The sequence below is a fragment of the Orcinus orca genome, chromosome 4, assembly GCF_937001465.1.
Source record: "Orcinus orca chromosome 4, mOrcOrc1.1, whole genome shotgun sequence".
In the NCBI taxonomy this organism is placed as follows: domain Eukaryota; kingdom Metazoa; phylum Chordata; class Mammalia; order Artiodactyla; family Delphinidae; genus Orcinus; species Orcinus orca.
The window spans coordinates 105,712,027-105,732,387 of NC_064562.1; the positions used below are offsets into that span (position 1 = coordinate 105,712,027).

A 20,361-nucleotide genomic window follows, 5' to 3' on the forward strand; every position below is an offset into this window, starting at 1 on the left:
TATCTTCTAAGTTTTCGCAGCCAGTGGTCATTTCTTTTCTTATAGCTATAGAGCAGGGGGTCCCCAATCCCTGGGCAGCTTACCGGTACTGGTCTGAGACCTGTTAGGAACCGGGCTGCACAGCAGGAGGTGAGCAAAGCTTCATTTGCGGCTCCCCGTCGCTCCCCATCCCTCCGCATCCCTCCCCGTCGCTCCCCGTCGCTCCCCGTCCCTCCCCGTCCCTCCCCCGTCCCTCCGCGTCCCTCCCCCGTCCCTCCCCGTCCCTCCCCCGTCCCTCCCCATCGCTCCCTGTCCCTCCCCGTCACTTCCCGTCCCTCCCCATCCCTCCCGTCCCTCCCCATCCTTCCCCGTCACTCCCATCCCTACTCGTCCCTCCCCGTCCCTCCCCATCCCTCCCCGTCGCTCCCCGTCCCTCCGCGTCCCTCCCCGTCGCTCCCCATCCCTCCGCGTTGCTCCCCGTCACTCCCCATCCCTCCCCATCCCTCCCCATCCCTCTGCATCCCTCCCCATCGCTCCCCATGGCTCCCATGACTGCCTGAACCGTCCCCCCCCACCCCGTCCGTGGAAAAATTGTCTTCCAGGAAACCAGTCCCTGGTGCCAAAAAGGTTGGGGACCACTGCAGTAGGTATATTTTACCACATCATCTCGTTTTTATTTATTTTCACGTACAAATTTGAAATAAAAGTTAAGAATAAGAGATAAAAACATAACCAAATTAGTCCAGCTATTCTGAATTCCCATCAAGAGGTGGCAGTTATTTTTTCAGTTGCTGTATAAATGGCTGATAGACATATTCAGGAGTCACTACCCGTCTTCATAACTCCAGAAATAAGGGCTTCTGTTAAAATGAAATTTACCCTCATACCTGTTGTTTTTGGGAATATGTTCCGAGGTGTTGATGTTTTCAAAAATTGTGTCAAGTGAACAGACTCAGGATTCTACAGAGTTTGATCTTGTTAATGTCTTGGATTTGGGTGAAATGCCTCTTGAGAACATGTGAGTCTATTGGAATAGGGTTTTTGAATTATATTCCGTTACTGTCTATCATATACTACTCTGCTTATTTCCTTTATTGCAGGTATCACAACCTAGTCACTTTTTAAAAATGTATTTACTTGTTATATATTTTCTTTACTAGGTATAAACTCCAAAACAGATCTTTTATGTTTCTTTAACTGCTGAACCTCCATTGCTTGGGACAGTGTCTAGTTCACCTTGGTCCTCAATAAATATTTAGTCAGGGAGTGAATGGATATTGTACAGCTATTGGCTTTTATACGAAGAGTTATTACACTAATGAGTAAGGGTGTGGATATAAATAGGATGTTGTGCTGTCCCTGCCCCCAAGATGTTTACATTGGAATTAAAATAAGGACAGAATTGTGACACACGATGGTAAGGTCAGTATGAAGTCAGTTAACTATATTTTAATTGGATGAGGCGGTGGGGCTTTCCAGAGGAGGAAGTGGCAGTTTTGCTGGATGTATTGTTCCTCTTTATATGTACGAACATATAGACTTTAAAAATGTACCCCTCTTAACACTTCTTCTAGAGCCTGTCATCCTCAAATAGACTTACTTTGGGATTGAAATGAAAATAAAAAACAATAAAAATAACAAGAAGAGCTATGTTTTGAGTACCTGCCACGTGCCAGGCATGGTTTCAGGAGTCTTTTTTTTTTTTGCGGTACGCGGGCTTCTCACTGTTATGGCCTCTGCCATTACGGAGCATAGGCTCCGGACGCGCAGGCTCAGCGGCCATGGCTCATGGACCCAGCCGCTCCGCAGCATGTGGGATCTTCCCGGACCCGGGCACGAACCCATGTCCCCTGCATCGGCAGGCGGACTCTCAACCACTGCGCCACTGGGGAAGCCCAGGAGTCTTATAGTTATTAGTGGAACTTAATCTTTACAACATGCAGAAAAGACAGGATGGTTATTATCCTTATTTCACAAATAAAGGAAGGTATGGGAGGTGCCTGCCCTGCTCGCGGTCAGGATCTGCGGTTCTGTTCTTTCCCCTGTTCTTACTGCAGTTGCTTCACTCCAAGGCTCCGGGGGTGGGATCTGGTGGATTTCTGCAGGCTTGTCTTGTTCCTGAAGTGAACCATGGGTGGAAAGGACTGACCTTTTTCCAAACCCCTCTCAGCTGTCATAGTTATACGCTCTGGGAAGAGTATTGGAGGCAGAACAGGGTTGACAAGCTCAGCTGGGATCTTCTGCGATGATCTAAAGGTCTGCTGAAACGGCCTTGGCTTTCTGCCTTGGCTTTGGGGCTTTTGATGCTTCTTTCTTGGCTAGAGGACCTGCCAGTTTGTAAATCCTCCGGTGCTACCTCTGGAATGCTTGTGTTCTTTCTGCCATGGCTCTCCCTCTTGTGAATATTTTGCTCAGTAGCAAACCCCTTTGACAACAGGCTGCCTCCTTAGCCTGGACTGTTCAGTGCACTTCTCTGATATGGGACACACAAGTCACCATCAGCAACGGCCAATTGACATTCCACTGGCATTGCCCGACAGATGTTTACGTCTGTAAATTATGAACTGAGCTAATGAAAAGAACTGAGTAAATGAAACGAAACAAGCGGTGGAAAAGTGGACACTTCTTAGGATCCATTTATTTCGTGGCACTGGGTCTTAAACCATCCCTTGAGTTGGGAGGAAAGCAAGAAGCAGCTCATGCGAGGTAGAGGGAACCACATGTACATAGACACGTGTGATGGCCCAGTGCATATGGGGAACTTGCTGCAGTTGGACATACCTAGAGTTTTGAACATGACAGGATACTAAAGAGGGAGCCAGTGTAAGTTTCTTTTTTTTAATTAAAAAAATTTTTTTAAGTTCAAGTGTAGTTGATTGACAATGTGTGGCAAATATTTCTTAATAAAAATGTTAAGTAACACGCAAAAGTAAGATAAGTATTTTTCCAGACAGAGTCGAGATCTTTTTATTCTGAGAATCACGTGATGTCTTTTCCCTCCCCTTGATTAATTTAATCGCCTTTCTCCCCCTCGCCCCCATCCTTCATCAGTTTGAGTACTGCATGTCAGTCTTTTCACCAATGATTTGATGGTTACTTACGTGTACTGTTTTGAGCTAAATATTACCAAATGGTTGTAACTGACTGTGCTCTTCCCATCTGGAGATGTTTTAATGAGAAGCAAGTCAATGCCTGTTGGGTTTTCACGTGAAAATGTAGACTGAAGGCCCATCTTGGTGTCTCATTAGGATTTTGATGATGTTAAGCTGCCTGCGTTGGCTTTAAAGAGCTTCCTTTTCTCTCCTGCACGCCTGCTAGCTCGGTGATGTGATGGTTGACATTGCAAGTAACATCATGTTGGCTGACGATCGTGTCCTGGGGCTGGCGCAGAGGGAAGCTAAAGCCTGCAGTAGGATCGTTCAGTGTCTGCAGCGCATCGCCACGTACCGGCTAGCAAACGGAGCTCATGTTTATTCAACAGTAAGTGCAACGTTAGCCTAGAATTCTAAGGAAAAGGTTCATGTAAAGCAGCTCTAGCTCAAAAGAGATAAGTCTGTTCCCCATTATGGGGTATTTTGTTATTGCTGATTATTACAGAATTTCCTGTTCTTAGACATTTTAAGAGAGAATTTTGCCTCTGAATAGTCTGTGTCCTTGGTAACTGGAAAGTGCTATCTTAATTTGTAATTTGAACGGTTAGCACTGTCTCATCCTCTGAAACTTGCTACAACACAAATAACAGCACTATAGAATTGCCCTCCTGTCACATACCCACTGTCCACCCTAGCTGGTATTCTATTCCCGTCCCTGAAGGATGTTTTGAAACAGTGCTTGATTTCTTGCCCAGGTTTCAATTTCAAAAGGGAACAAGGATTCCAATCCCCAACCCTTCTGAACACATGGGCATTTTTCAGTCAATTTCACTCTTGGGATAATGAGTTATTTATATGTAATAGTCACTGCATTAAATAGTATTGTTTTATTTGTCCTAAATTTCTTGGTGTACTGCTTCCTTTTTTTGTTCTAAAATGTGGTAAATATGACAAACGTAAATATAATAAATAATGCTTTATTCTTTTAGCAGTCATATTCTGATCTGGCCCATGATTTTCATTTTCTAACTATTTTAATGGATTCATCGAATGTTCTATACCTCCTCCTGTGATTTTACACAATTCAAGATTGCTGTCTTTCCATTGATCAGTGGAACCTTTTTGATGAGACTGTGTTTTATTGGTCCTTTTGCTCAGTTAAGTTTAGGACTGCTTTCCTGAATAATAAACAAAATGGAGGCTTAGCATGACTCCTATCTTTTTTTTTTTTTTTTTTTGTGGTACGCGGGCCTCTCACTGCCGTGGCCTCTCCCGTCGCGGAGCACAGGCTCCGGACCCGCAGGCGCTCAGCGGCCATGACTCACGGGTCCAGCCGCTCTGCGGCACGTGGGATCCTCCCGGACCGGGGCACGAACCCGTGTCCCCTGCATCGGCAGGCAGACTCTCAACCACTGCGCCACCAGGGAAGCCCATGACTCCCATCTTGACAACATAGTTCAGGGTAGTTGCCCTCTCAGGCATATGATCTTACTTGAAATGAGCTTGCCAGTTTTAGGGCCACACTTGGTCCTCCAGGTCATTTAGATCCATTTTCAATCCTGTGCTTCAGCCTTGCTTATTACTCAGCACAGAGAACTTCCTTCGTTCTTCTGAGAACCCAAGGATATAATAGGGGGCAGTATAGTGGGTATTTGCACAGTATTTCAAAGTATAAAAAGGTTTCTGAGAAACTATATATCTACTTATGATATGGCTTCAAGGCCATCTCAAAATGGCAGTTTTCTTTCTTTCAACTGAGGTTTCACATGTTTATCATGATTATATATGTCTGATTGACAAAAAAATTTCGAATATAATTTGCTAAATATAATTGAATTTAGTAAGATTTTTTGCAATGTGTCATCTGTGGGACAAAAGCTAATGCAAAGATTCCTTAGTCTTAAAAATTTAGGAAGCCACCAGTTATTTTCTACTGTGCATACGGTACTTGGAAAATTCTGCCTTCTTATATTTAAAAATTTTAATTTTCCCAATAGATTTTAGATGCCTCGCATGGAAGTCCTATGTTTAAAAAAATTTTTTAAAAGAGGACTTCGTCCACATATGGTACTTAGAAAGATGCCTTCCCTCTATAGTAGGCATAGAATGAATCATCCTTGAAGGAGGGAGATGTCATCTTGTCCCTGAAATTTACAGCACATGCTGTCATCTTGATGGATGTGAAAGAGACCCGTCAGCCTGTCACTTCTCATGCCCTCTCTGTCGTGGTTCTCACAGAGGGAGTGGTGGCAGCGGTCCTCCGGACATGGGCTTGGTGGCTGTTTGTATCGGCAGGCCGTACATTTTGGTGGACCCTCGAGTTCAGTCTCACTCTTGCATTCCTTAAAATTGTTGGGGCCCGTGCCATCTTTTTTAGGTGATTTTCTGGCCTAATTTGCTTTTAAAATCTGTTCATTTCTGTCTGGCCTAGCACCTCCCTTCCTTTTCTGACGAAACAGCTTTGGAGCGACTCTGTATAAAGATTTTATTGGTGAAACTTAATGCTGAGAGTTGTTGTCCCCATGAAAGAAAAAAGTGAAGATGGCATGAAGTGTTGAATGAAGCGACTTTTAAGTGTATTATGATCATTAAGGGTGTCTACTGATTTTTCTAGCTTGGTGGGGTTTTTTTTTTTTTTTTTTTTTTTTTTAGTAAGACACTTCCATCTTCAGCTCATAGTTTCCTGCAGTGTACTCTTCAAATTATTGTAAACTGACCTCTCATTTGTATCTGATCTTCCATACTTTGGGACTTGCTCTTTTCCTCTGCATGGGTATCTTTCTATTTTAGGACATCCTTTTGTTTCCAGCGTCTTTTTTCATTCTGCCAGTTATCTACAGTGTCTTTGTTTAGTAAGAATGTGAGCTTTCTCTTCTAGCTTATGTATAGTGTTTTGTGTTTGAAACTCTTTGAAAGTGCTTTTTTCCCATCTTATAAATCTTTTATAACTCCTGTTTGATTGACTTTTGAAGTATTCACCCAATATTGCTCTGGAGGCTTATGTCATCAAGGCTGCTGGCTTCACTGGGATGACATGTACCGTGTTCCAGAAAGTGGCAGCTACTGACCGGACAGGCTTTTCTGACTATGGGAGGCGGGATCCGGATGGAAACCTGGATAAACAGCTGAGCTTTAAGTGCAACGTTTCAAATACGTTTTCAAGTCTGGCTCTGAAGGTATGTTATATTCTGTCATCATTTAAGGCTCTACAGTTAGATTAGAATACAGTCGACCCTCCGTATAGGTAGGTTCTGCATCTGCGGATTCGACCAACTGCAGATTGAAAATATTCAGTCAAAAAAAAAAAAAAAAATCCCAGAAAGTTCCAAACAGCAAAACTTAAATTTGCTGCATGCTGGCAACTATTTACATAGGATTTACATTGTATTTTCAGTTATTTACATCGCATCTGCATTAGGTATTATAAGTAATCTAGAGATGATTTAAAGTAAGTATACTGGAAGGTGTGCTTAGTTATATGCAGCTGTTATGGCATGTTAACGTGAGAGACTTGAGCATCCGTAGGTTTTGGTATCCGAGGGGGTCCTGGAGTCAGTCCTCTGTGGATGTGGAGGATGACTGTACTCAGAATGTTTTGCTTTGCAGAGGTAACCATACTAAAAGTTATTTGGAGGGAGGGGATATTGGTATTGCCTTTGCTGTTGTTTTGAAAGAAACTTAGACCAAGAAGGGACACATCCTGATTTCCATGGGCCTAGACATTTTTGCCCTCTGGACTCCTTTCTCCACACAAATATGTCAAAATTATATTTTACAACTGCAGTGGTAAAAAGATGAATATATTAATATTACATATTAAGACATTTTCTTTGACTTTAAAGTTCATTTTTATGCTTCTGATTTTAAAGAAAAATGTTTTCGTAGACCTCCTAAAAGTATTGTGTGCCCTTGGCTCTGGGCCTAATGGGAAAATCCAGGCCATTTAATCAGGCAAGCTGTAGATCAAGATTTTTAGCACAGAAGTGCAAGCGTGTGACATGTGTTCACAAATTGTGTGTTTCATTGCAGTACGCAAAATTAAAAGCATTTTTATTGATTTTTAAAATTTGCGGTTCAGGCGTGTTTCATTAAACTGCATTGAAGCAAACGGTGAAAGTGCAATTTCAACACCCTGGAGTCACGATTTTTTGTTGAGCTTTGTGTGGCCACGTGGAACTATGTGTTTGGTAGTTTATAATTACACAGTGCTTTCTTGTTTCTGATTTGTTCCTGAATTATGTCGCAAACAGTATTCCAGTCATTTTATGCCTGCAGAATAATCAATGAAATAGGTGTTAGGTATCTTGGTACACTGTGGAGGCTCAAATATTGAATGAATGAATGAATGAAGAATTAATATATTTTGTCATATTTGACCCTGGTGACCTCCATAAGGAGAGCCAGTTTGCCTAATTTAATAATAGTCCAACTTCCCCCACTGCCCAAGACAATCTCAACTATGTCAGAATGTCTAATGATAACATACTTACTTGACACCATATATTCAGACGAAAATTGGCAAGATTTGTTGCTCTTGGCTGTATGAGAGTATTTGACGCACCGAGCGATGCTACTCCTTAATGCCTGCTCCTTTCCTTAGAGTATTTTTTATTGGTAAAAACATACCACGAAAGGCATCAAAACAGCATCACACACAAGCCCATGAGAAGTGTATGTCTTTTAGGAATATTTAAAATTGATGAACCCTTCTATCTTAGATGATCGTCTGAGAGAAATTAAAAATGATGAAACCCAACATTTCATCAAGTTTACAACCTATCCCTTTGGGTAAGGAGAGTTTCTACCTGCTGAAGTAGAAAGCTTTAAATGAATACTCTCAAATTTGTTAATTTCTTACTGTTCTATCATTTTAAGATCATCTTGGTGGCCAGAAACCAGGGACACATCACATTATTATTCATGCTTTATAGATGGACATGCTTAAACCTAGTGAAAATGGAACATATCCTTCATGACACAAAATTAGTTAAAAATTTTAATGTTGAGAGTACCAAATGCCTTAGCATTTTAACAGGAGACTTTTACATTGTAGACTGTATACTATGGCAATTTTTACTCTTTTTGCCTGTTTTTTTTTTTTTAATGCCTTGAATATACTAACTAGACACCTTGAACATCTCATAATTGCATTACCCTTGGATGGGAGAACATGCTAGCGTAAGAAGTTAAACCCATAAAAAGACAGTCCTTAGCAGTAGGAGCCTAGCTTGAGTTGCCTTCTACATATTTCTTGAATCTCTATTGTCCTGTCTGTATTACCTTCACAGCCCAGATTGGACTTCCGTTTTGCATTGCCCACGCCATCGTGAGCTCCTGTTTAGTCTCTGTGTCTCCAGGCTCTTCTTAAAAATTCATCCTTTTCATACAGATTGGTCTGCCTAAGGCAGTCTTCAGCCAACACGTACCAATCCAACCATACCAGTTAGTAAAATATTGAAGTACTTCCTTACCCTTTAGCGAATAGCTGCTGCCCCAGTCCCCTGAGTCTCCTCAGCTGGCATCCTGGTCCTTCTTTCAGGAACACGACCCCGTCTGTCCACCCTTTAGCAACTGAAGGGCTGGTACCTACAGAGCAGAGGTCCTGTACGAGACTTCCCCTCTGAGGAAGCTGCTCAGATTGTTAATATTGTGAACGTTATCCTGCATCGACCTGACGTGGAAATGGACCTTGCAGATCCCACGATAAATGGTGTCCCTTGGAGGCTTGGTGTCCCTCTGGAGGCTGGCTGTCAGTTAACTTCCTCATTTATCTGCCCTTGTCTAGTAACAGAAAACTTCCCTTGTTGTCCCTTCCAAGTACTGGCCATTCTTAGGCCAGGCTCATGCTCAGTCTTCTACTAGAAACCCTGCTTCTCCTCTCCCCTCCCCAGCTCCTTGGTTTTATGATAACACACAGAAGAAATGTCAACTTCAAGAATCTTACCTAATACCATTTGGTCTGTCCTCATCTCTTCCATCCTCATCTTAATCTCTCTTCCTCGCTTTGCCCATAACACTCTGCTCATCTCTGGCATTGCATGTTACACACAGGAGCCAAATGGGTTTCTTACAACTCCTGCGTTGGACTGAGGGTTACTCGAGGTCAGAGCTAGTGCTTGATTCATTGATGAAATCCAGTGCCTGGTCTCAGTCATTCAGCCAGTTGGAGATTGAATTACCTGTCATCTGACCCTTACAGCACCTAATCTAATTTTTTTCCTAACCAAATGCTTTCTTCCACTGTTGCTACCATAATTCAGATTTGTTAGCATCCAAAATATTACCTATTTTCGATTAACTGCTAAGAGCTTTTAGTAGCTGTTGGTGTTTTGAATTCAGCTGTTAATGTAGCCAGAAAGAATTGGTTCTTTAAAATTTTTCTTGACTGGAATTTAGAAATCACGTTTTCTTTATGCATCCCATATTTCTCTCATCCCACCTAGGGCTTTAGCCCACCTGAAGTCCTTTTCATTTCCAAGCCAGTCGTATACATCGTCACACTTCCTGCTTTCATATGTGCCCTTTTTCATGCCCTCAGTGTCCCCCCTGCTTGGGAAGATCCCTGCTACTGTCTTCTAAGACTCCATTCGGTTGGCAGCTTCCTTCTCTTCCTCAGACAGAATTCATCATTGCCTGTTAGCCCTATAGTGCTTTGTTCACTGTCTAGAATAATTAGAAGCTGGTATGCTGGTGAGTTGAGTTATAGTGAGAGGCCAGAGGATATGGTTACCTAAATGTGTTCCTGTTCGGCTCCCCCACTTAAAAGCTATGCAAACTTGGGCAAGTATTTTAACCTCTCTGAATGTCAGTTCCCTTCTGTTCCATAGGGATCATGAAGTGGTACTAAACTCAAAGGTTTATTGAGAGGGTTTAATGAGGCAAATATGTAGACATTTATAGCAGTGCCTGGCACAGGGTTAGCACTTAATAAATGTTAGCTCTTATGGTTTTATTATTGTTGTTGTCTTTTCCTTGCTAGATTTTTAATATTTGAGGGCAAGGACCATGGCTTATTTCATTGTATATCTCTAGATTCTGCACAGTGCCATGCATGGAGGAATGAAACATCCAATAAATGCCGTTGAACAAAAATTAACAGCCAAACTTAATTCGCAAAGAAAGTCAGTTAAAAAAAAATTCTAAAGGCAAACATAATCCCTGTTAATCTTCAGCAGTGAGATAATCAAAAGGTGGAATGAAGTTAATAACTAATTATACACAAGAAAATAATTAGGATGTATCATAACATCTATCTGTTTAAAATCTAGTGAGTCGATAGTCAAGGAGACATGAATAAATTACTGTTTTTAATCAGCTGGCTCTTTGACCCATTCTAATTTTATTGTTAGAATTCTAGAGACAAACAAAATTAGGATTTCAGAACATTTTGATTTATTAATTATGTAGTGTCAGAAGTGCAGATTATTTCATAAGGAATGATGTTAAAATCTGAAAATATTTGAGTTAACATCTGTTATGATACTTATCATTTTCTTTAGTGTCATTCTAAATAAGAAAATATGCATGAATTCAGCAAATAAATTCATGATTAGAGCTCTATGATAACATTATTTCATGTGTGTATAGTTTGTCAATTTTTTAGTATTGAAGTTAAAACTAAAGCTGAGTTGTAAAAGTCAAAACAGGACGAGGTTTTAGATGCTTGTTGGTAAGTCAATTACTTTAAGGCATTTTTCTCTCTCCCCAGCCTCCAGATAATGAACGACCTGCCACGCTGTGGCAGTACAGGCAGACCTCGGAGATATTGCAGGTTCGGTTCCAGATAACTGTAGTAAAGCAAATATTGTAATAAAGCGAGTCATACAAGTTTGTGGTTTCCCAGTGCATGTAAAAGTTATGTTTATACTATACTATAGTCTATTAAGTGTGCAGTTGCATTATGCCTAAAATACAGTGTACAAACCTTAAATTAAAAAATACTTTATTGCTAAAAAATGCTAACTGTCTGACAACACAGGGTTGCCACAAACCTTCAGTTTGTTAAAAAAAAAAAACAACCCACCTCCTGCCCCCCAAAATGCAGTTATCTGTGAAGTGCAATAAAACGAGGTATGCCTGAAATAATAATAAAAATACTACCCCCAGTTCCATAGCCTTTTGTGCTTGTCATGGTCATGATCTCCTTTGGTCCTCATAATCATTTGTTAGGAAGATCATTAGCTGCACGTGACAGATGCAACTCACAGGGTAGACAAAATTGTGCAGTGCTAAGCAGCTACCACATGGTGAAGCTGGGATCCAAATTCTGGTTTCTTCTTTCAGATCCCATGTTCCTCTCCCTATGGGTGGCATATGGTCTTCAATAATAGATGTTAGACACCAAAAACGTGTCTTTCCGAAAGTTTTTTTTTTAATTGAAATATAGTTGATTTACAATGTTATGTTAATTTTTGCTGTACAGCAGAATGATTCAGTTATACCTGTATATACATTCTTTTTTATATTCTTTTCCATTATGGTTTATTACAGGTTATTGAATGTAGTTCCTTGCGCTTTACAGTAGGACCTTGTTGTTTATCTATTCTATATATGACGGTTTGCTTCTGCTAACCCCAAACTCCCAGTCCATCCCTCCCCACTCCCCCTCCTCCTTGGCAACCACAAGTATGTTCTCTATGTTTCTGTTTCATAGATAAGTTGTCATATTTTAGATTCCACATATAAGTGATATCATATGGTATTTGTCTTTCTGACTTCCTTCCTGTGTGATAATCTCTAGTTCCATCCATACTGCTGCAAATGGCACTATGTCATTCTTTTTTATGACAGAGTAGTATTCCATCGTATATATGTACCACATCTTTATTCATTCATCTGTCGAAGAACATTTAGGTTGTTTCCATATCTTGGCTCTTGTGAATAGTGCTGCTATGAATATGAACATAAGGGTGCAGGTTGTCTTTTTGAATTACAGTTTTGTCCGATATATACCCAGGAGTGGGATTGCTGGATCATATGGCAGCTCTATGTTTAGTTTTTTAAGAAACCTCCATACTGTTTTATGTAGTGGCTGCACCAACTTACATTCCCACCAACAGTGTACAAGGGTTCCCCAGAGGTTTTTAGGAGAGATTTTTCTGATTTATTAGCTATAATTTGTATGTATTATATCTATTTCCATTGCTGTAATCCATATGTTTAAAAATGAATATATGGTTAAATGAAATTATTACCTTTGTGTTCTTAAGACTAACTGGCAAAAAGTATAGTCACAGTAAATGTGACAGATGTGTTCCTTAGTGATTTTTTTCATTACATTTACAACCTTTCTGGAATAAATGATCAGTACTTCTTTTAAGGAGATTAAATATGCAGGTGTTACTTTTTTACTATAAAAATTAAATATTATTGATATAGGTGAAGTTTGCTTTTCCAGCACCCCAGGCCACCCCAGGGGACCTATAATTATTATTTAGTAATATCCTTTATTGGACTTTGAAAGATGTTTTAGAAATCTAAGTGTCTAACAGCCTTGAATTTTTAGCTCTCATCTCTCAGGAATCTCAGTACACCTGAGGTTTTTCATTTGTTGTTGTCGGGTTGGTTTTACAAGTTTAAATTTGTGTAGAAAAAAGCTTATACTTCTAGAAAGTATAGTTGTCATTTCCTTTTTCAGCTCTTTTAGAAAGTAAAGTATGACCTCTTTTTTAAATTAATTTGATTTATTATAAAACTTTTCCAGAGAGCTACACTTTGTTTTCAAGTTATTTTGTGTTCACAACAGAATTATTTTATGAATTTTAAAGTACTTAAGCTTAATAAATGTCTGGTATGTAACAGTTCCTCAGGATTTTGACCTTCTAATTAAATCAGTCTACTGATGTTTTCCTTTTTTACATGCATCCTTATATACTTAGGAGAAATTTATATACTTGGTAGAAATATACTATATTAGTGAATGAATTTATAATAAACTTTGTTTTCCTATCAAGTTATATTTGTGAGAATAGTAGAAACCTTTTCATATGTTTTCTTAGGTGAAATATTTCTACTGAATATTTTCTTGGCATCCTCAACTTAAAAGTAATATTCAACTGTCAATATTCAAACTTCTGAAATACTTTTTTCCAACAGATATTTATGGTTATTTGCTGTGTTACAACATTGTTCTAAGCACGGCAGTTAAAAACTAAATCTGAAGTCAATCATTTGCTTCAGTAGAACCTTTAAAAAAAATGCCACACAGACTTTCATTAATTTCATAAACAATGGGCTATTTTATCAAATACTAGTGCCAGGAACTATTATTATCATAGGCTATCCAAAAATAAATGAGATTATCTGCATTCAAAAATTCTCTTATTCTAGTTAAGAGGAGCAGACAGTGAGATCCACAGTGCTACTTTTAAGTATTAGTTATCACGGAGCTGTGTACAGAATGCTGCATGAGTCTAGAGGAGGGAGCACCTACCTGTAAAAGCAGTATCTGGACGAGTCGTGTAATTAATCATCCCCCCCAACCAAAAGCCCTATTTATAGAACTTTGCAGCGTCCTTCTCTTGGCTGCCAGCCTTTCTCGTCCCGATCCTCTGTCCTTTGCATTGCCAGCAGAATTAACTTACTGAAAATCAAATCTGACCAGTGTGAGCTTACCAAATAAAAGAACCATGGAGCATTTCAGCCGGAGATGCTGACACGTGCACAGTGGCATTTAAAAAGAAGGAGATTTCAAAAAGTGATAAACTCAGTGTGGCCCAGTCTTGTGGTGTAGGGAGAGTTAGGGATGAATTTGGGACAAGGAAATTAGCCAAATTATATGGCATACTTAGGACTTTTTGGCCATAGTTTCTAAACATTTGGGAACCAAGGTGTTATTTGAACTGAAATAACAACAGATTTGTTGAAGAGGAAATTCTGTTGGCATCGTGTATGTTGGATTGGAGAGAGAAGTGAGTGCCAAGAAAGCGGCTTTGTGATGTCTTTAAAATAAGGACGTTTTTAGATAATTATTTGCCTCCCTGGTGTACAGATTCATTTTTTATGAAATGCTGAATAATTTATAATTTTAAAATCCCTAATAAAGAAATCTGAAGAACACTCAGTGCCCAGCCAGAATTTTCACTTGTTCCTCTTTGTTACTGTGTTTTCCTAAACGTGATGTGTTTCTTAGTCTCAGTCTTCTGCTAAAGTAAGTTTGCTGAATCTAAACTTCTATTATGTTTGTGTATAATTTCTTTCTTCTGTCGTTTGACAGTTGGAATCCATCATAAATCACCTTAAAGTTTCAGAAGCCCAAATTAATTATACTCACATTTGTGATATGCTCCCTTTGTGCTCATTTACCATATTTTGTCATTGTAAAATTCATGTGAAGAGTGGTCACTGGGATCCCTGTTCTGTTTAATGCTATTTACTTCAGCAATGTACATTATCGGGAAAATTCACTTTATAGCTTGAAATAACCCCTTGTTCACTACTTTAGCGCTCTGAAATAGAGTTTGCTTTTCTCTTCATTTTCTACTTCTTTTGTTCTATGCTATTATATGATGTTTACTTAATGGATAAATTGTTCTATTAAATTTCACATACCTACCTTTAAAAACTATATTCAGCATATAACTAGACAACATTCATAACTATCTAAAATACTCCTGGTTTTTACCTACTAATATGACAACTCTTCTTTGTTTCTGTTTTGTTTTTTTTTTAATATATTTTCAGAATACTATTGTAGAGGCTTCTATTCAGCTTCCTCCTTCCCTTTTCTCACCAAAGCAAAAAAGAGAAGTCAGACCAAGTGATGACTCTCTCTATAAGCTTCAACTCATCGCATTCCGCAATGGAAAGCTTTTTCCAGCCACCGGGAATTCGACGAATTTGGCCGATGATGGAAAACGGCGTACAGTGGTTACCCCAGTGATTCTCACCAAAATAGGTTTGTCTGTGGCATATGTCATCCTGTAGTCACTGGACAATACGACTTTATCGTGCCCTGTCCCTAAAGATGCTTATTTTTGTTCCTTCTCGTTTTAATGAGTCACTAGTGAAGAAAAGGTATTTGCAGAGTTCCCATTCGTGGATAAGTTGACATTTAATTGTTTATGAAGTTTGTTTCAGAAATATTTTTATTTCCCATATCCTCCAGATGGTGTGAACATCGATACCCACCACATCCCTGTTAATGTGACACTGCGTCGAATTGCGCACGGAGCAGATCCTGTGGCCGCCCAGTGGGATTTTGATTTGCTGAATGGACAAGGAGGCTGGACGTCAGATGGGTGCCGTATACTCTGCTCAGATGAAAATATCACCACCATTCAGTGCTACTCCCTTAGTAACTATGCGGTTTTAATGGTACGGCAGTCGTTAATGTTATGCATAAACACTTAAGTATTCTCATTTTTCTCTATGCGTAGTTAAGCTCAAATGAAGATTGTTTTTTTAAAACTTTTGACATAATTGCTCTCTTTAAGTAAGAGGCGACTTTTGGTGTAATTCTGAGTTTAAAGGGAAATTGAGTTACTACGAAGTGAAATGTATGGGATTGAATTTGGCATAGGAATTTTCAGTAAAATTTGTAAGCAAATCCATTCAACTAGACCTTGACCTTAAAATTTGGAAACATCTTGGGTGTATGCAGTCCAACTCTCAACCCAGAAAGCGTGACTCATTTTGCCCAAAGATGCACAGTGAACAGTGAGAGGTTTTCCTTCTTTGCCATCTAGTGCCTTATCCCACTACACATCATAATTTTTAGACTCCTTTTGAATTTAGAGTAATGGTGATAATTTCAGTTTAGTTGCTGCAAGTGACAGTATTGACCCAAATATCTTCAGTGTTAATGTCTTGTGTTATTTACCATTTTACGTGTCTATTAATCTTTGGTAGAATAACCAGTTATTAATGTATAGGAACAGATCTTTTTATTAATGAGTCATTTAAGTGAATCTGATTCCTGAGTTGATAATTATGAAATTAGCCATGCTAGTTTTTATTTCATATTGTGGTTATTATAAGATACTAACATCCTGGAGTATGTATACATGCATTCAGAGCATAAGGAATTACTGATGACTGTGAAGGACATTTCCCAGCAATGGCTTGAGGCTAGCCTGGGAGTGAGGACGCCTGCATTCTGATTTCTGCCTCCAGCTCATCTAGACAGTATTTTATCAAAGCACCAAATAATCTTGAAATGTGATATATTTTACTTTAGGTGAAGTATTATTTTCTTAAAAAGACAAAAGAGCGTCTACCACTGGAAATGGTCTTGAAGCAAGCTTGAATTAGAGTAGATTTTCCTCAATTCTGTGTTTTAGTTTTCTCTTTGCTCCTCAACTTAGGATACATTACCTAGTGTCCCAAACAGGCAGAGGAGTAAGTAGATTATCTGGCAGGGCAGAAGGATTAATGTGTGTGTTACTCAGCCCAGCTGACAGTGGGTAAAGTCTACACTAGCAAAGACTCAGCTGTGTTTGTATCAGTCATCTGTCCTTTTGGGCTTAAAGTTAGTGTTGATAGTTTAGGACTCTCTTCACAAATAGATGTTTGATTTCTGTAAGTCTGAGTCTGGTTTCTGTAAGTTCACATTCTGTTGTTTTGTAGTCACCTTTCAAAGAAAGCTTGAAGTAGTAATTAAAATACGAAGCATTTTCTCTTTCACTTTGAAAGTGTTTTCTCATTCAGGTTTTGATTATAAAGTAACATGAAACTGAGAAGTACTGAAGGAGAAGTAAGAGAGATGCAGCAGCATCTGAAGTTTTTTTAGTAGTTAACTAGAAAAAGTTGGGCAAGAGAAATGAAACGCAGACACACACAAAAGGCATTTTATAAACTTCATTGTTAAAGACATGACACACTGTACCATGTGAAACTTTTATTTTTATTTAATTTAATACCAGTTTAAAACATCTATTTTTGAACTTCCTAGCTGTTCAACAATTTAAATTAGTATAATCCTTTTCTTGAAGGAATAAGCTATTCTTTTATCTTTCATACTTTTAATCTTTTAAAAAATGTGATACACAATTCTTTAAGAAATAGCACCAAGATTTTTTTCTATTTTCAAAGAACATCCTTTCGCTTTTCTTAAATATAGCTATGCCACCTAGAGGCAGCAAGGTGAGATGTATCTGAAATTGTTGACAAAATTGTAATAAAGTTAGTATATGGGATTTTTGGAGTTGCTAATGAAACATGAAGGCAAAGTTAATGAAATCATACATACTCTTAAATAAGTCATGCCTAAGATAGAAGAAATAGCTTTAAAAAATTAGAAGTCAACATCTGTTTTTCCTTGCCTGACACTATGAACAATAGGTAAAATGCTATTTTTCTTGAAAACTGCCTTAATATTGGGTTTTATATAGCACGTCTAAATTCCTGTTTTGGCAGCTAGCCCATAAAACTTTTCCTGCTCTGGTTTTAAATAATTTTGTATTTAAAAAATGATACAAAAGAATGTATTTGTTTGTAAATCTCGAAGAGATACCATAGTTTGATTCAGTAGACATCCTGCGATAGCCATTTATATCCCAAGTTCTCAAGGAAAAAAGTTAAGCAGAAACTGGGTTTGTTTGAATGATACGATTGGAAATAGCCAATTGAGCAGGAAACTTTCTAGGAGCTGGGGTCAGTAGGGAACAAAAAAACTGAATGAGTAGGGCCAAACTATTTATGATAGTACTTACTACTTAATTGGTAATGGTAGTGAAGATAAAATAATCACTATACCTTGATTCCCCTTTTGTTATTGTATTCACCTAGAAATACATGAAACCAGAGCGCACTCGTTTGTTTTTACACGTCTAGTTTTTAAACTTTGTTTATATAAAACTTGCTGAATGAAAGTGAACTTTGGTTTCATTTACTCTATAATTGAACGTGAATGCTAGCAATGTTTTTGTTTATATAATTCTTAAGTAGGTACTACATTCACATGGATCAAATGTTTCAGTTATTTCTAACACTGATGTACAGTGAAAAGTTGAACTCCCAACCCTCTGTCTTATCACTTCTTCTCCACAAAATAGGTAACCCCTGATTAGTTTTTTACAGATTATTGAAGAGATTTTCATGTATATTACAACAAAATGAATACATGGTCCTATTTTCTTCCATTTTTACACGAAGGTTGCATGCTACAAACGTTCTAAACCATGCTTTTTTCTGGGAAGCAGTATATCTTATGACAATGATAATGATGTCCATGGAACAATATATCTTCTGCTGCTGCTGATATCTTATGAAGGTGGTATTTTTAGGATGATATGAGGCTGGTGATCGCAGTGGCTAATTTTCATTAAGCATTTATATACCAGGTGCTCTCAAGTCTTTATGTGCATTAACCTATTTGGTCGTCATGACCACATCATGAAGTATACTGCTACTATTATTACCCCCAGTTTACAGGTGGAGAAACCAAGGCATAGAGAGGCTAAGGACCATGACCAAGTTTTCAAAGGTAGTTAGTGTTGGAATTGGAATCCAGGCTCCAGAAATGTCTTCTTAATCCCACTACTAAATTTCCTTTCTGAAAGTTTCCATATCAGTATTAAAAAACTTTCTCATTCTTTTTCACCTCTGAATATTATTTTATGATCTCACCATAATTTATTTGCATATTCCTCAATTTTATTTGTTTCCAATAATTTCCGTGTACAAAATTATTTTACACATTAGAAAATCTGCAGGATAAATTATATGAAGTAGAATTGGTAATCAAAGGGGGACCAACACTTTCCTTTTTTCGTTAAATTGAGCTAATTGAGCAATGTGCACAGATCTTAACTATATAGCTTGATATTTTTATCTGTGAACACATATTTAGCTGCCATCAAGATAAAGACTTTTACTTGAGCACTCACAGGCTCTGGTATGTTTCTTTCTAGTTAATTTCCACTGTCATCTCAAGAGATAACCCTTCTGATGTCTATCACTGTAGATAAGTTTTTCCAGTTCCATATAAGTGGAAATGTATAGCATGCACTCTTTGTGTCTGGTTTCTTTCCCATCATTACATCTGTGAGATTCATCTTCGTTTTTTCATGTGGCAGCAGGTTATTCTTTTTTTTTTTGCTGCATAGTAGTCCATTGTGCAAAGATATCAAAATTTGTGCATTCTACTGTTGATGGGTATTTTGGTTGTTGCAAGGATCTGGTATCAAGAAAAAGCTGCTGTAAATATTCATGCACATGTTTTTTGTTGTTTTTTTTTAAAATTTTATTTTTTTAATTTTTTTACATCTTTATTAGAGTATAATTGCTTTACAATGGTGGGTTAGTTTCTGCTTTATAACAAAGTGAATCAGTTATGCATATACATATGTTCCCATATCTCTTCCCTCTTGCGTCTCCCTCCCTCCCACCCTCCCTATCCGACCCCTCCAGGCGGTCACAAAGCACCGAGCTGTTCTCCCTGTGCTATGTGGCTGCTTCCCACTAGCTATCTACCTTACGTTTGGCAGGTGTATATGTCCATGCCACTCTCTCGCTTTGTCACAGCTTACCCTTCCCCCCCCCCATATCCTCAAGTCCATTCTCTAGTAGGTCTGTGTCTTTATTCCTGTCTTACCCCAGGTTCTTCATGACATTTTTTTTTTCTTAAATTCCATATGTATGTGTTAGCATATGGTATTTGTCTTTCTCCTTCTGACTTACTTCACTCTTTATGACAGACTCTAGGTCCAACCACCTGTTTACAAATAGTTCAATTTCGTTTCTTTTTATGGCTGAGTAATATTCCATTGTATATATGCATGCACATGTTTTTTGATGGACGTGTGCATTCAGGAGTGGAATTGCTAGGTTCTAGGCACCCATACGCTTTGGTAGGTAATGCCATGCAATTGACCAAAGTGGTTTTATTGGTTTACAGTCTCACCAGTAATGAGTTTTCATTGCTCCACATCCTTGTCAATGCTTGATATTGTCAATCTTTAGTTTTCGTCTTCTAGTGGTTGTGTTGTGATTGATCATTGTGGTTTTAATTTGCCTTTCTTTGGTGACTAATCATGTTGAGTACATCTTCATTTTCATATTGGCAGTTTGGGTATGCCCTTTTGTGAAGTTATTGCTCAAGTCTTGCCAGTTTTAATTTGGTTGTCTGTTGTTTTCTTACTGGTTTATAGGAATTCTTCATGAGTTCTGAATAGGAGCTCTTTGTTGGATTTATGTGTTGCAAATGTCTTCTCTCAGTTCATGCCTGTTTTAATCAATTCAGCTGCCAGAACAGAATACAGAGTAGATGGTTTACAAACAGTGGAAATTTTTTTTTCACAGTTTTGGAGGCTTAATTAAGTCCAAGATCAAGAAGCTAGAAGATTCAGTA

General features: G+C 38.5%; 1 protein-coding gene across 2 annotated transcripts in view; it reads left to right on the top strand.

Annotated features, from left to right (window-relative positions):
* Nucleotides 1-20,361, top strand: part of ADGRA3 (adhesion G protein-coupled receptor A3) — a 119,011-nt gene that overhangs the window by 79,772 nt on the left and 18,878 nt on the right. Inside the window, exons 11-15 of one of the 2 annotated variants that reach the window (XM_033421595.2) lie at nucleotides 3,298-3,459; nucleotides 6,044-6,247; nucleotides 10,780-10,842; nucleotides 14,754-14,967; nucleotides 15,178-15,386. In XM_033421595.2, coding sequence (XP_033277486.1) covers nucleotides 3,298-3,459; nucleotides 6,044-6,247; nucleotides 10,780-10,842; nucleotides 14,754-14,967; nucleotides 15,178-15,386 — 852 coding nt within the window. The remainder of the gene's footprint in view (nucleotides 1-3,297; nucleotides 3,460-6,043; nucleotides 6,248-10,779; nucleotides 10,843-14,753; nucleotides 14,968-15,177; nucleotides 15,387-20,361) is intronic. The other variant, XM_004266197.2, reaches the window with a different exon arrangement.